At 44.0% G+C, this 13,038-nt stretch overlaps 1 protein-coding gene across 1 annotated transcript in view; it reads left to right on the plus strand.

Annotated features, from left to right (window-relative positions):
* Window positions 1–12,514, plus strand: part of rbpjb (recombination signal binding protein for immunoglobulin kappa J region b) — a 48,438-nt gene extending 35,924 nt beyond the window's left edge. Inside the window, exons 4-11 of the mRNA XM_075451900.1 lie at window positions 1,795–1,960; window positions 2,740–2,914; window positions 5,116–5,253; window positions 5,378–5,490; window positions 5,694–5,834; window positions 5,940–6,095; window positions 6,186–6,289; window positions 9,419–12,514. Coding sequence (XP_075308015.1) covers window positions 1,795–1,960; window positions 2,740–2,914; window positions 5,116–5,253; window positions 5,378–5,490; window positions 5,694–5,834; window positions 5,940–6,095; window positions 6,186–6,289; window positions 9,419–9,749 — 1,324 coding nt within the window. The 3' untranslated portion in view covers window positions 9,750–12,514. The remainder of the gene's footprint in view (window positions 1–1,794; window positions 1,961–2,739; window positions 2,915–5,115; window positions 5,254–5,377; window positions 5,491–5,693; window positions 5,835–5,939; window positions 6,096–6,185; window positions 6,290–9,418) is intronic.
* The last annotated feature ends 524 nt before the right edge of the window (window positions 12,515–13,038 follow it).

The following is a 13,038-nucleotide window of genomic DNA, read 5'->3' on the forward strand; positions in this document are numbered from 1 at the left end:
GGATCAGCTGTCAGTTCAGATCCTCAAAGCTTCAAACTCTATACTCGGCCGTTACTTTGTGCCTCCGTCTCTGCAACAAGCGAGCCTATGAAACCCCAGAAAGTGGGCGCATGGAGAATGTTAATGCGCCGTCTCCCTCTTTCTCGCTGTCTAGCGCTTTTTATAGGAGGTGAAAGTAGACAAACACCCACAGAGACAGACACTGGTGTTGCGAAACAGGTCGCTCTCCAGTTCCACACTGACGCACACGAATTCATTTGAAGCCGGTTCATTAATGAGCCGATTTCACCTCTCACAAAGCCAGAGCGGCCTCTTATCTTCACAGCTCTTCTCTTGACATCAGATGTGATGTTTCAGAGCAGGAAATGTGGATGTTTGAAACGGAAAAGAGATGAGTTTTACTGTCATTTGCTGGTTTGTCTCTCTCTCTGCGTATCATTCCTGTGCTGGACTGGTTGTGATAACATCTGCTAGACTTAGTTTGACAGCCTTAAGGTAAAGTTTAGAGCACTTGCACAATGATACAGGTTTTTCTACTGTGGGGGGGGGGGAAGTTGGAACAAGTCTGCCCTCTGCTGGTATAACCTGAGATGTGCAATATTTGGTTTTACTTCACCAGGAGTTGTTGTTTTTGTTTTTATTTGCTCTAATTAAGAGTTGTGATTCCATTACAGCAAATTAAATCAAGCAATCAGGCTAGATGATTTAAAAAAAATGAAATAATTGTAAATGTACTTTATTTATACAGCCCTTCACAGACAATCCTTACGATGTACCAAAGTGCTTTACAGCAGGTAATAAATAAAGAGAAGAATAAGTAAAAACAAGTAAAAACAATAAAAAAAACAGTGAAAGCAATAAAATACAACAAAATCGAGTAAGATAAAATAAGATAAAAGTGTCATCATACTCCTTGGTATTAAAGCAATCCTAAATAAGTAGGTTTTTCGCCTATATCTGAAGAGGCCCAGGTCAGAAATAAGACGCAGCTGGACGGGGGGCTTATTCCAGAGCCTGGGGGCAGCTTTGGGAAAAGGCTCGCTCACCCCAGGGTTTGTATTCTGACCTGGGCACTTCCAGCAGAAACTGATCTGTTGACCTCAGAGCTCTACCAGGACTGTTAAAAGCTCAGATAAATATGATGGGGCGAGGCCGTTAAGAGCTTTAAAAACAAACATTAAAAGTTTAAAATCAGTTCTATAAAGGACAGGAAGCCAATGCAGGGAGTTATGAACAGGAGTGATGTGCACACGTCTCTTGGTGTCGGTTAAAAGACGGGCAGCAGCGTTCTGCACCAGCTGAAGGCGGCTGAGAGAAGACTGGGAGACGCCCACATAAAGCGCATCGCAATAGTCTAACCTTGAACTTATTAGGGCATGGATGGCTTTCTCAAGGTCATGACGACTTAAAAATTTTGTCCAGGAGACGCAACTGGGAAAAAACTAGTCCTGACAACATTGTTAATTTGTTTGTCCAACCTCAGATCAAAGGTCAAAGGTCACGCCCAGATTTCTGACAGTTGAACTAAGCTTTGAAGACGAGGTGCCAAAGCCAGCCGTCACAGTATCCCCAAACACAATGCATTCAGTTCTGTCATCATTTAAAGGAAGAAAATTTTGGGCCAACCATTGCTTAATATCAGCAATACAATTAAACAAAGACCATTGTGCACTGTTACTGTTTGGCTTCAATGGTAGATAAATAGTTTTTTTTTTATTCTTCTAAATAGTCCGGATCACCTCTCAACAGCCTCACTGAAGCACCTGAAACACCTGAAACTCTGCTTGTGTCCAGGTTCTTCTGCCCCCCTCCCTGCGTGTACCTGATGGGCAGCGGCTGGAAGAAAAAGAAGGAACAGATGGAGCGAGACGGCTGCTCCGACCAGGAGTCGCAGCCTTGTGCCTTCATCGGCATCGGCAACAGCGACCAAGAAATGCAACAGCTCAACTTAGAGGGAAAGGTGAGTAAATAACGCACGCGCATGCACTATTTCAGACCCTTTTCGGATGCATTCGGCACCCTTTAAGGGTTCATTTGTTCCCCAGAGGGGTGTTGTGGCCATTTATGTTTCGTAAATCATAAGTTCTATCAATTTGGTTTTCTTTGGGTAGTTAGAATATACTTTAGTTCATTTGGAATCAAAATCTGAAATTCATTTTTTTTATATTTGAAATTGTTTAGATTATTTTGATAACTTTTAGACCCTCCCTTTAATTAGACTGATTAAGAAGATTAAGCTCTTTTTGTTTGTCAAATGTCCGGTGTGAAGACGGGAGGTGGTGGTTAAATGATTTTTTTTTTTACCACTTTTTAGAGCTTGTTAAATCAGATTAAGTTCATTTTTAGTTCATATTTTTAGTTGTTTTGTTCATATTTTTTTGTTAGAAATAAACTACATGTATTTTTTTAAACAATCAATTCTGAACTGCGTGCAAGAACAAAACTGTTGCCACCCACGGCCTTTGTTAGAAAATATACTTTGGAAGCTCAAAAGGCCGCAACAAGGGGATAAATGGAGGTGTGAATGTTTTTAACCAGCTGATAATCACTCTCACGTATATATATATCTGATATCTTTGCACTTCATGGTAGATTTTCTCATGTTAAGATGATACAAATCTGCCATTTTTACCAGTTTACACCTCCGAACTTTGAATGCAACCTTTGTCTTCACTCTGGAGCCGCTTGTTATCGCAGAAATACTGAATTATTTTGTCTCTTCTTCTGCCTCGCCGCCAGAATTATTGCACAGCCAAAACCTTGTACATATCCGACTCAGACAAGAGAAAGCACTTCATGTTATCTGTCAAGATGTTCTACGGCAACAGCGCAGACATCGGCGTCTTCCTCAGCAAGAGGATCAAAGTCATCTCCAAGCCATCCAAAAAGAAGCAGTCCCTGAAAAACGCTGACTGTGAGTTGTGCTCGCATGTGTGTGAGTGTGTCTTCATGTCAAATCTCGCCCACTGTTGCAGTTAAATGTGTTGTTGTTGCGTTGAACACTTCATACGGTGCAGAAACATCCGTCCTTTTGACTGTCTGAGCCTCACAGCAGCCGTTACAGCCACGATGCTGTGAGGACAGGCCAGAAACCGCCTCCTCTCAGACTGCAAATGAATCCATTTCCGAGGTGTCTGCGAGGTTCTCCGTACTTGTGGATCTCATTTTGCTCGCTTCTGATAGTTTTTGGTTGTGTGAGGACTGACTTGAACTGAAACTTTCTTGCAGTTTCTGTTCTGCTTTACGTTAAAGTTTACAAGAGGAACCATCTATCTCTTATTTTCAATTTAATATTTTACACCAAAGCGTTCGCATTCATTGTTGTGTCGCTTCCTCTGTGTTTGATATGTTTCTAAATCAGCTAATTTCCATTGATTTTTGTCTCATTTGTGGATATTTGTAGGTTCTCTTTGGGCGTTTTAGAGAGATTTTGAAGAAGAAATCCTTCTTCTTCTGCTTCCAAAAAGCTTTTTTTCAGCAGAGCTGAGCTCATGTTGCATTTCATCTTAGAAAAACCAACCAGAACCTTTTTCAGGTGGTAAATTTTATTGTTTGGTAATGATGGAATGGAAATTTCAAACAAATCCAGGCTCAAATGAGCCAAACTTTGAGTGGAGTAAAACCTTCTCTGAGGTATTAAGAGCTTCATGGACGTTTTCATCAGGGTTGTTTTATCGTTTTAAGTTAAAACTAGGGCTGGGCAACGATTAAAATTTTAAATCTAATTAATCACATGATTTCCCTGATTAATCACGATTAATCGCATTTGTACGTAAAATCCAAAAATGAATCCAAAAGTAGTGTATAGCTTTTAGCATTTAGCTTTATTTTAAATGTGCTGCCATATGAATGAAAGTGCCATAACATTTGTTGTGCAAACTAGAGATGCGCGGATGACGTATTTTCCCATCCGCAACCGCTGCAAAAAATATATATCCGCCCGCTATCCATTTGCACAAACATTTTTTCACCGATTTTCAAAACCGAACCCGCCCGCCATCCGCCGATAGGTGTCTGTTGAAGGTGCCTTGGCTATTTGTATCGGCTTTTTCAAACAGCGTAGTTCATTATATCTTGCCAATAAGTCCGCCTACTACTATGTAGTGGATAACATATACGCATTCACAAGTTTTGCAAATCACATACTGGTGTCATCCGAATTGATCATCTCGTGGAATTTTTCCCAAACGGCACTTATAGCACCTTCTTTAGGTTTCGTTTTAAGATCACCCGTTTTAAGCCTCTCTCGCACTAACTTTGCTGCCGCTGCCATCTTTGATCTTTGTCATACTGTTTGTAATGTATGTTTTCGTTCGTTACCTTTGGAAAATTATGTGTTTTTTTTGTTTGTTTTTTTTCAGTGCTTCAACCGCAACCTGACTTGCTGCTATCAGTTGTGTGTTTTGCCTTTAAGTGATATTTTAGACTGGAACTACTACGCTGAGAAGACAATTCAACTTGGCAGTGTTTACAGATGACTTTGGTTCTGTCGACTCCGCCGTCTGGAAGAACTTTAAAATGAAAATGGCCGAGTAAAAGTTCCATACCCTTCTCCATGTTTGGTGGATCCGCCGATTACTTTCTTTTCCGGTTCCGCAGCAGACAGCAACAGACTTTTACAAAATAAAAGCCTGTGAGCAACAGACTTTTACAATAATAAAATAAATAGTAAAACAGGGGTGGTCCGTGGCGTAGTGGGTTGAGCAGGCGCCCCATGAGGCTATAGTCCTCGCTGCAGCTGGCCCCGGTTCGAGTCCCGCATTGGACAGACCTGTGCTGCGTGTTGTTCCCCCTCTCTCTGCCCCCTGCTTCCTGTCTCTCTGTACTTTCATATCCATTACAGGCACAAAATCCCAAATTAATTTAAAAAAAACCTACGTTAAGGCGCGATAAAATATTTATCGGCGTTAAATAATTAAAGAGTTAACGCGATAATAAGGAGTTAACTCGCCCAGCCCTAATTAAAAATGAGCTCTGTGAAGCTGTAACTACGACATAACTGTCCAGTGACCCAGTTATATCACATGTAGCGGGCCCCCTCTGTCTCAGACCGGCTGTTTTTATCACATGGTGTCCTACATCTCTGGATCTGTCTGTTCTCGCCTCTGTCCACAGTGTGCATTGCATCGGGGACCAAGGTGGCGCTGTTCAACCGGCTGCGCTCCCAAACGGTCAGCACGCGCTACCTACACGTGGAGGGCGGCAACTTCCACGCCAGCTCCCAGCAGTGGGGCGCTTTTTACATCCACCTGCGTGAGTCTCTAAGTGTTCAGAAAAGCTTCCGATCATGCAGGGTTTGACGGCTGGTTCGGTGTTTATTGGCTGAAGAGAATGACCAACTTTTTTTTTTTTTTTTTTTTTTTTTTGTCCCACCCAGTGGATGACGAGGAGTCGGAAGGAGAAGAGTTCACTGTGAGAGACGGTTACATCCACTACGGCCAGACGGTCAAGCTGGTTTGCTCCGTCACCGGCATGGCCCTGCCCAGACTGGTAACAAGTCAAACTGATCACAGCTAAACACAAAGAACACAAATCTGCTCGAAATTTAAGAATTTAAAGCAACAAATCGAACGAAAATGTGATGTTTTGTTCCTTTTCCAGCCAGAAACATTAAACCTTTCCTTTCATGTTCGTGTCTTTTTTTTTCCCCCCAACATTTCCAACTCTAACGTGTCCCCTCTTCTCTCTGCCAGATCATCCGAAAGGTTGACAAGCAGACGGCGCTGCTGGACGCCGACGACCCCGTCTCCCAGCTCCACAAGTGTGCCTTCTACCTGAAGGACACGGAGCGCATGTACCTGTGCCTTTCCCAAGAAAGGATCATCCAGTTTCAAGTCAGTGTGGTTTATACATCTACAAACCGTGTCAGCCGGGTCAGCGGCGCCCGGTGCTTATAGGTCAGGAGGCCTCACGTCTGCCCTTTCTGTCCCCTCTGCCAGGCCACTCCATGCCCAAAGGAACCAAACAAGGAGATGATCAACGACGGCGCCTCCTGGACAATCATCAGCACAGACAAGGCCGAATACACTTTCTACGAGGGCATGGGCCCCGTCCACTCGCCTGTCACCCCCGTGCCTGTGGTAGAAAGCTTACAGGTATGTTAAAGCCGCCGCAGCGTTGGCTCGGTGCATCCGTTTTTTTACCGAGGTTTCTCAATTATTTCTTATTATGTACTTATCTTGCAGCTAAACGGTGGAGGTGACGTCGCCATGCTGGAGCTGACGGGGCAGAACTTCACTCCAAATCTGCGAGTTTGGTTCGGGGATGTTGAGGCTGAGACCATGTACAGGTTTGTCTAAAGCTTCATTTTGAGTCTATCAAAGGGATAGTTCGCCTCTTTTGACATGATTGTTGGCGTTTTCTGCTCATAAATGTTCAGTTTTCAAGTATTTCTTTGCATGATCATAACGTAAAACTGCGCTGGACGTTCCAAGATATCAACGACATGAGCGAAAACACAAAAAATGGAGACTTGTGCGCCATCTTAATGAGTCAGAAATCATGAAACATGTCTTTAACAGTTTAAAGGGATAGTTCGCCTCTTTTGACATGAAGCTATATGACATCCCATATTAGCAACATCATTTATGAACGTTTTCTTACCCCCTGTTGGGTCCTGTGAGCCGAGTTCCAGCCGAGTTTTGGCGTTGATGAAAGTAGTCCGGCTAGTTGGCTGGGGCCACAAAAATAAAGTGTTTTGCTTCTCAAAACAATATGTGTTCAAGAGAGTAAAACATTTGCATCACAAAATTGTTCTCCAGGAAAAAGTCAGACCTCACAATCGCTTGGTGCTATTTTCTCTCCCTTCGTATCACTGCATGCTGTGCAGACCGAAGTGCAGACCGAGCAGTAAACACCGTAACAGGCGCGGCTGTCGGCAGGCGGCAGCAGGCAGTGATACGAAGGGAGAGAAAATAGGGCCAAGCGATTGTGAGGTCTGACTTTTTCCTGGAGAATGATTTTGTGATGCAAATGTATTACTCTGTTGAACGCATATTGTTTTGAGAAGCAAAACGATTTATTTTTCAAACCCCAGCCAACTAGCCGGACTACCTTCATCAACACCAAAACGAGGCTGGAACTCTGCTCACAGGACGCAGCAGGGGGTAAGAAGATGTTCAGAAATGATATTGCTAAAATGGGATGTCATACAGCTTCATGTCAAAAGAGGCGAACTGTCCCTTTAAGTAGAATGTGTTTGATTAATATGATAAAGACGTCAATAAATTGGTGAATAAAAGTGTGAATGCATGTTTTTATATGTCGAGTGACCTTTTATCTACTTTTATAATATATTAATAATGTGGTTTGAATGGATTTAAATGTGACCACTGTTACCTGTGGTGTCGGCTGCTCGGAGACTGGAAACACAATCACTGAAACAAACTGAAGGCAGATGTTTCAAAGGTTTAATGCTCATGATGGAGCTGTAGCTGCGGCATCAAATCCCTTTTCAGACTGAGGATGAACTGAAAGTCGACTCTGGAAGAACCTGTTTTTAAGTACCGTTACACAAAAAGGCCACAAGGGGGCAGTGATGAGTCACATTAAGCTGCTTGGATCCCAGCTCAGAATGATGACCCGAACTCTTCTTCACTTCACTTGAATCATGTCGAGGACTTTAGAAAACTTCTAAAAGATTTACAGGAAAAGAGTGCGTCACATCTCTGTGGACAGCATTCAGACGGCTTTAGAGAAAAGCTGATAATGAACGTGGAAGGAGGGCCGAAGCTGTCATCAAAACTTTAGGATGATCAAAATGAAGGTCATGAAGAACACAGAAGGCTTCGGTGAGCTCTGTAGTCACAAAGGGACTGATAGGCCCAAGAAGAATAGCCGCATTCCCACTGTAGGAACCTTCTGCAGTTCCTTTAACCTTTTCAGGAACGTTTTTTCCCACATTCGCACATACAGGAACTCAGGACCACGGCCCTCAGTTCCTGTAACATTTCAGCTCCTTCTCCTCAGCTGGGTCTGTTCTGGTTTCCATAGGAACACATCTGACAGAGGTGTTTGGTGGTCGGTAGCTCCGCCCCTTGTCATGTTGTCAGGCTGAAATGTTTCCTCATACGACACGCGTGTTTAATAAGTTAAACCTCCCCGTGGTCTCCTTTGTCTGCAGCGCTCTGCTCTCCTTCCTTCATGAAACCAAGAAGTATGGCCTGCGCTCCATCCTTCGTCTCCTGATTCTCTCTCTCCCCGCTCTCCATGTTAGCTTCTTTGTGGTGTTTTTTTCTTCTCCTTACTTTTCGCGGGTTTTGTTTTGTTCTGTTTTGTTGTTGAATATGGCACTAAGGTAACACGTCGCTGTCGCAGACGGCTGCGTCGCATCAGTCCCTATCAGGTCCCGACTCATGTGCGAATGCAAACTGAAACAGTTCCCCTGAGGAAGGGCAGCTATCATAACGACATTCGAGATGGACCTTTCTTAGAACGGCTCTGTCCGAATGCGGCTAATGTGGAAATAACTGCTAAGTTCCAGTAAAAGCCTCCAAACTCATCCTGCAACAAGATGCTGATCCCAAACAACACCAGAGTTTCTCAGAGCTAAGACATGGAAAATCCCTGAATGTCCGAGCCAGTCGGCTGATTTAAATCCAGCTGAGGGTGTCTCAACTTAAAGGGACAGTTCGCCTCTTTTGACATGAAGCTGTATGACATCTCATATTAGCAATATCATTTATGAACATCTTCTTACCCCCTGCTGCGTCCTGTGAGCCGAGTTCCAGCCTCGTTTTGGTGTTGAAGGTAGTCCGGCTAGTTGGCTGGGGTTTAAAAAATAAAGCGTCTTCCTTCTTAAAACAATACGCGTTCAAAAGAGTAATACATTTGCATCACAAAATCGTTCTCCAGGAAAAAGTCAGACCTCACAATCGCTTGGCGCTATTTTCTCTACCTTCGTATCACTGCGTGCTGCCGCCTGCCGACAGCCGCGCCTGTTACGGTGTTTACTGCTCGGTTTACACAGCACACAGTGATACGAAGGGAGAGAAAATAGGACCAAGCGATTGTGAGGTCTGACTTTTTCCTGGAGAACGATTTTGTGATGCAAATGTATTACTCTTTTGAACGCGTATTGTTTTAAGAAGGAAGACGCTTTATTTTTTAAACCCCAGCCAACTAGCCGGACTACCTTCATCAACGCCAAAACGAGGCTGGAACTCTGCTCACAGGACGCAGCAGGGGGTAAGAAAATGTTCATAAATGATGTTGCTAATATTGGATGTCATACAGCTTCATGTCAAAAGAGGCGAACTATCCCTTTAAAGAGACGATCAGCTGGAACATGCAGCAGCTGAAGGCGGCGTCTCTCACCTGCTAAGTGATTGAAAGCGTCTAATAGCAGCAGTAATGAGGTTTCTTCTTCTGCTCGGGTGTAAATGTTGGCTGCCAGCTTAACGCTTTCCCTCTCACGCAGGTGTGCGGAGAGCATGCTGTGCGTGGTGCCCGACATCTCCGCCTTCCGCGAGGGCTGGCGCTGGGTGCGGCAGCCGGTCCAGGTGCCCGTCACGCTGGTGAGGAACGACGGCATCATCTACTCCACCACACTGACCTTCACCTACACGCCGGAGCCCGGGCCGCGGCCGCACTGCAGCGCCGCCGGCGCCATCCTGCGCGCCGGAAACTCCAGCCTGCTGAGCGGCGGCGGCCAGGAGGCCGGCGGCCCCGGCGGCGTCTACGGCCCCAACAGCACCTCCAGCGCGGGAGTCACGTCCTCGTCCTCCACCGCCGCCGCCGTGGTGTCCTAACGCACGCAGGGTCGCCCCCCTCGTTACAGAATGCCTTCAGAGCAAATATACGCCGCCAGGTGTATAAAGACTATAGGAAATAAACCGAAAAACTGACTCCACTCTAAAGTGCTGCGTATTACTTTTGGATACAAAGAAGCTGAGAAGAAAAGAAGCGGCAGGACAAAAAGGAGCAGGGGACACCTGAAGGGGGTGACCCCCCCACACACCTTCTGTCCTGTGGTTACTTTAAGAGGACCTGCCTTTCTGGTCCTGGTGTTTGGAGTGAGTGAAGTTCCTGCAGGCTCAGAGCACCAGCACCTTCCTTCAGCTGTGAGGAACCACAACAACAATACATCCGCCGTGTACAAAACAAAAAAAAAAGGAATATATATTTTTTTTGCCCTTCATCCTCTTGTTTTTTTTTTGTTTTTTTTATAATGATTCCTCTTCTTTTCTTTGTTCCTGCGTTCATCGGCGGATTCCTAAAAGGGGGGCCGGATGTATTGTTGTTGAAGGGAGCGTCCGGACGCAGAGGGACACACATAAAACGGGACGATAACATAGTTTTTATGGACCAAGGATCTTGTATAAGCTTTAGTAAAGGTACATTTTTCTCCATACCTTTTTTGTATTAAACATATAGTACACTTTTGTTACCAAATAGTTTCTATTCTTCCTCTGAGCTTGGGCTTTGTTTTCCCCCCCCCCCCCTGTTTTGAGGTCCAAAATCCCCCCCCGACCTGTATGTTGTGACCTTACAAAACGCCTGCTTTTCAGTCTCTGGATTGATTTGTTTGTTTTGATACTTCTGCATCTTCTTTTTGGGGATAATCTGAAGTCTGGGGTTTGTTTGTTTGGGTGGGTGGGTGGTTTTAGGGTTAACAACCTCAGAGGGCCTATTTTTTATCATTGGTTTTTATGAAGTCTTTAAAAAGAAAAGCTTTAAGCAACGCCTCTGCCTTGCCTGCAATACTCTTACGTGCGCTATGTCTCCTGGAAAGTATACACATCAGTACCATCTCACACGGAGCTGTAGCAACATTTTGCAGAAAAAAAAAAAACGTGACCGAAACAAAAAGAAAATAAGACTTTCGTGGTCACAAAAACAAGCTGGTTTTGCCATTTTCAAACTTGTAATAAGCGTAGTCATGACTTTAAAGGATAGCCTTAGTACTGTATATTCTTACTGTGTACACAGTTAGACCAGTCACATATCTAATATCCTCTATCTGTTGCTCACTGCTAGCGTATCAAAACAATGTCGTGAAACTTGTCTCGAATACCGCACCCGGCGAGGTGTCTTCCAGTGTTTTGCTCTAGTTCTGGTGGCATTAATATCCGGTGGGTTTTTTTGTTTTTTGTTTAAAGGAAAAACAAACAAAAAAAATTTAGAAAAAAAAAAAAAAAAAAGATGTGGCCTTATTGAAAACTTCAATTCCATCAAAAAAAAACAAAAAAAACACTTTTTCTTATCTGCTGTTTACTCACGTTGGAAGAACCTGTGCATAGCACAAAAAGCAAAGCTGATGCCTGGCTTCTTATCACAGGAGCTCCGCCGTCTCTAGAAACGCATTTTCATGCAAAGCAGCCTTCGGAAGGGACCTCTCGAGCCTTCGTTCTTGGTGTACAAGTACAAAAAAAAGAAGAAAAAACCCGTTTATTTTGATTCTCACTGGTTGGTACAATGTGTCCCGAGCGCTTGTTGAGCTCCTCTCGGCCTTCTTTTCTTTCCTGGGATGTCTCGTCTCTGCAGAATCGTCTCCTCGCTCGTCCGACTCGTTGCACTCACGCATATTCACGGCGACTGCATCTCCCGCGGGGAGCATAAAAGGCCTTCTAAGTGTGTGTTATTGATTGAAAATGTGCGTTTTTTTCTTCTTCCAAACAATAACAGCAATATTGTACAGGTCATTAAGTCGTTTTTTTTTTTATTTTAATTTTTCTTTTCTATACTTGTCCGCCTGAGCACTAGTTCACCAGCCAGCAGAATGCGTATGTGCGTGAGTGTTTTGTCTTTCATATGTTGTCGCTGTTATGGATATTTGAGTCAGACTCTTTCCATTTCTTTTTTTAAAAAAAAAAAAGTGTTCCAACTCCTCCAAGAAGAAGAAAGTTTTGGGTTTTTTCTGTCTTCCACCAGGATCCAAATGTCAGCAAACATTCATTCAAAGGCAATACTTGTGATCTCACAGTTCAACTGTAGACGCTTTGGGGGAAAAAAGAACAACTATACTGTAACTTGAATGTCTGCTTAATGAAGTATTTCACAGTTTTGTTACACCTTGAAATAGGAACAGAAAAGGATTCGCTTGCACCCCCCTTCGATGTATGAAAAAAAAAAAGAGAAAAAAAGAGGAAAGAATTAACTTATGCCCCCGTTTCGCCCTTCTTTTGCCCACCTGTTTGTCATTAATGTTAAATGTTTTATATTGTAATATTGATATTTTTAAATTATTGGTACAGAGTCTCCCCTTGTCTTATGTCGGAAAACGGAAAAAGAAAAAAAAAAAAAAGAAGAAGAAGTGCATTATTGCCCGTGCTGCCTCGGTTTGGTTTGGGACGCCACTTCCTGTTCTGTCCTGGAGCGGCGGAGGACTTAAAGGACCCCGAGCGGTGGCGCTTCTTCACATCGAGCTCCTGTGACGAGCCAAGGTCAGCCTGAACCCTTTACTCTGCAGGACGAAGGTCACACAAAACTCAACTGTGGATTTTTAACATGAACCTATTTCTACGCGTCTTCTTAAAAATTGTTTTTAACAGAGCCTCTGCATTACCCCCCCCCCCCCCCCCCCCCCCCCCCCTTTCACCTCACCTCACCTGCCAGTCAAGCTTGGATACTTTTGGGGGTTTTGTTTACATGTCGCCTCTTTAAGCTCCTCGTCATCTCTTCTTGCGAGTCTAAAACGGAGCAGCTTTTTTGTCACATTCGCTCAAACTAATAAAAAGCGGTGATGCATGCGTCCCACAAATATGTCGCCTTGACAATCGGAGCCGGTTTACAGTTTGGTTTTTGTTTTTGTTTTTTTACCCCCTCTTTGGACGCGCAGACTTTTAAGGGATCGCTGCGCGACGACGTGGAGGGGACGAACTGTCAAAAGGGGTCAAAAAAATGTTACAAACCTTCTCACAGTCCACGTTGTATTGATGTTAACCCGGCGACGAAGCTGTCGGAGAGAGAACGGCGTCTCATCAGCGTATCTTAACAGTTTTTTTCCTCTCTTACTCGTCCGGTCATGTTTGTTTTTACACCTCCAAAAAGCAGCTGTTCTTGTGTATGTGTTTTTATGAGCTCTGAACAATGTATGTA

This window comes from Odontesthes bonariensis, chromosome 19, assembly GCF_027942865.1.
Source record: "Odontesthes bonariensis isolate fOdoBon6 chromosome 19, fOdoBon6.hap1, whole genome shotgun sequence".
Taxonomy (NCBI): Eukaryota; Metazoa; Chordata; class Actinopteri; order Atheriniformes; family Atherinopsidae; genus Odontesthes; species Odontesthes bonariensis.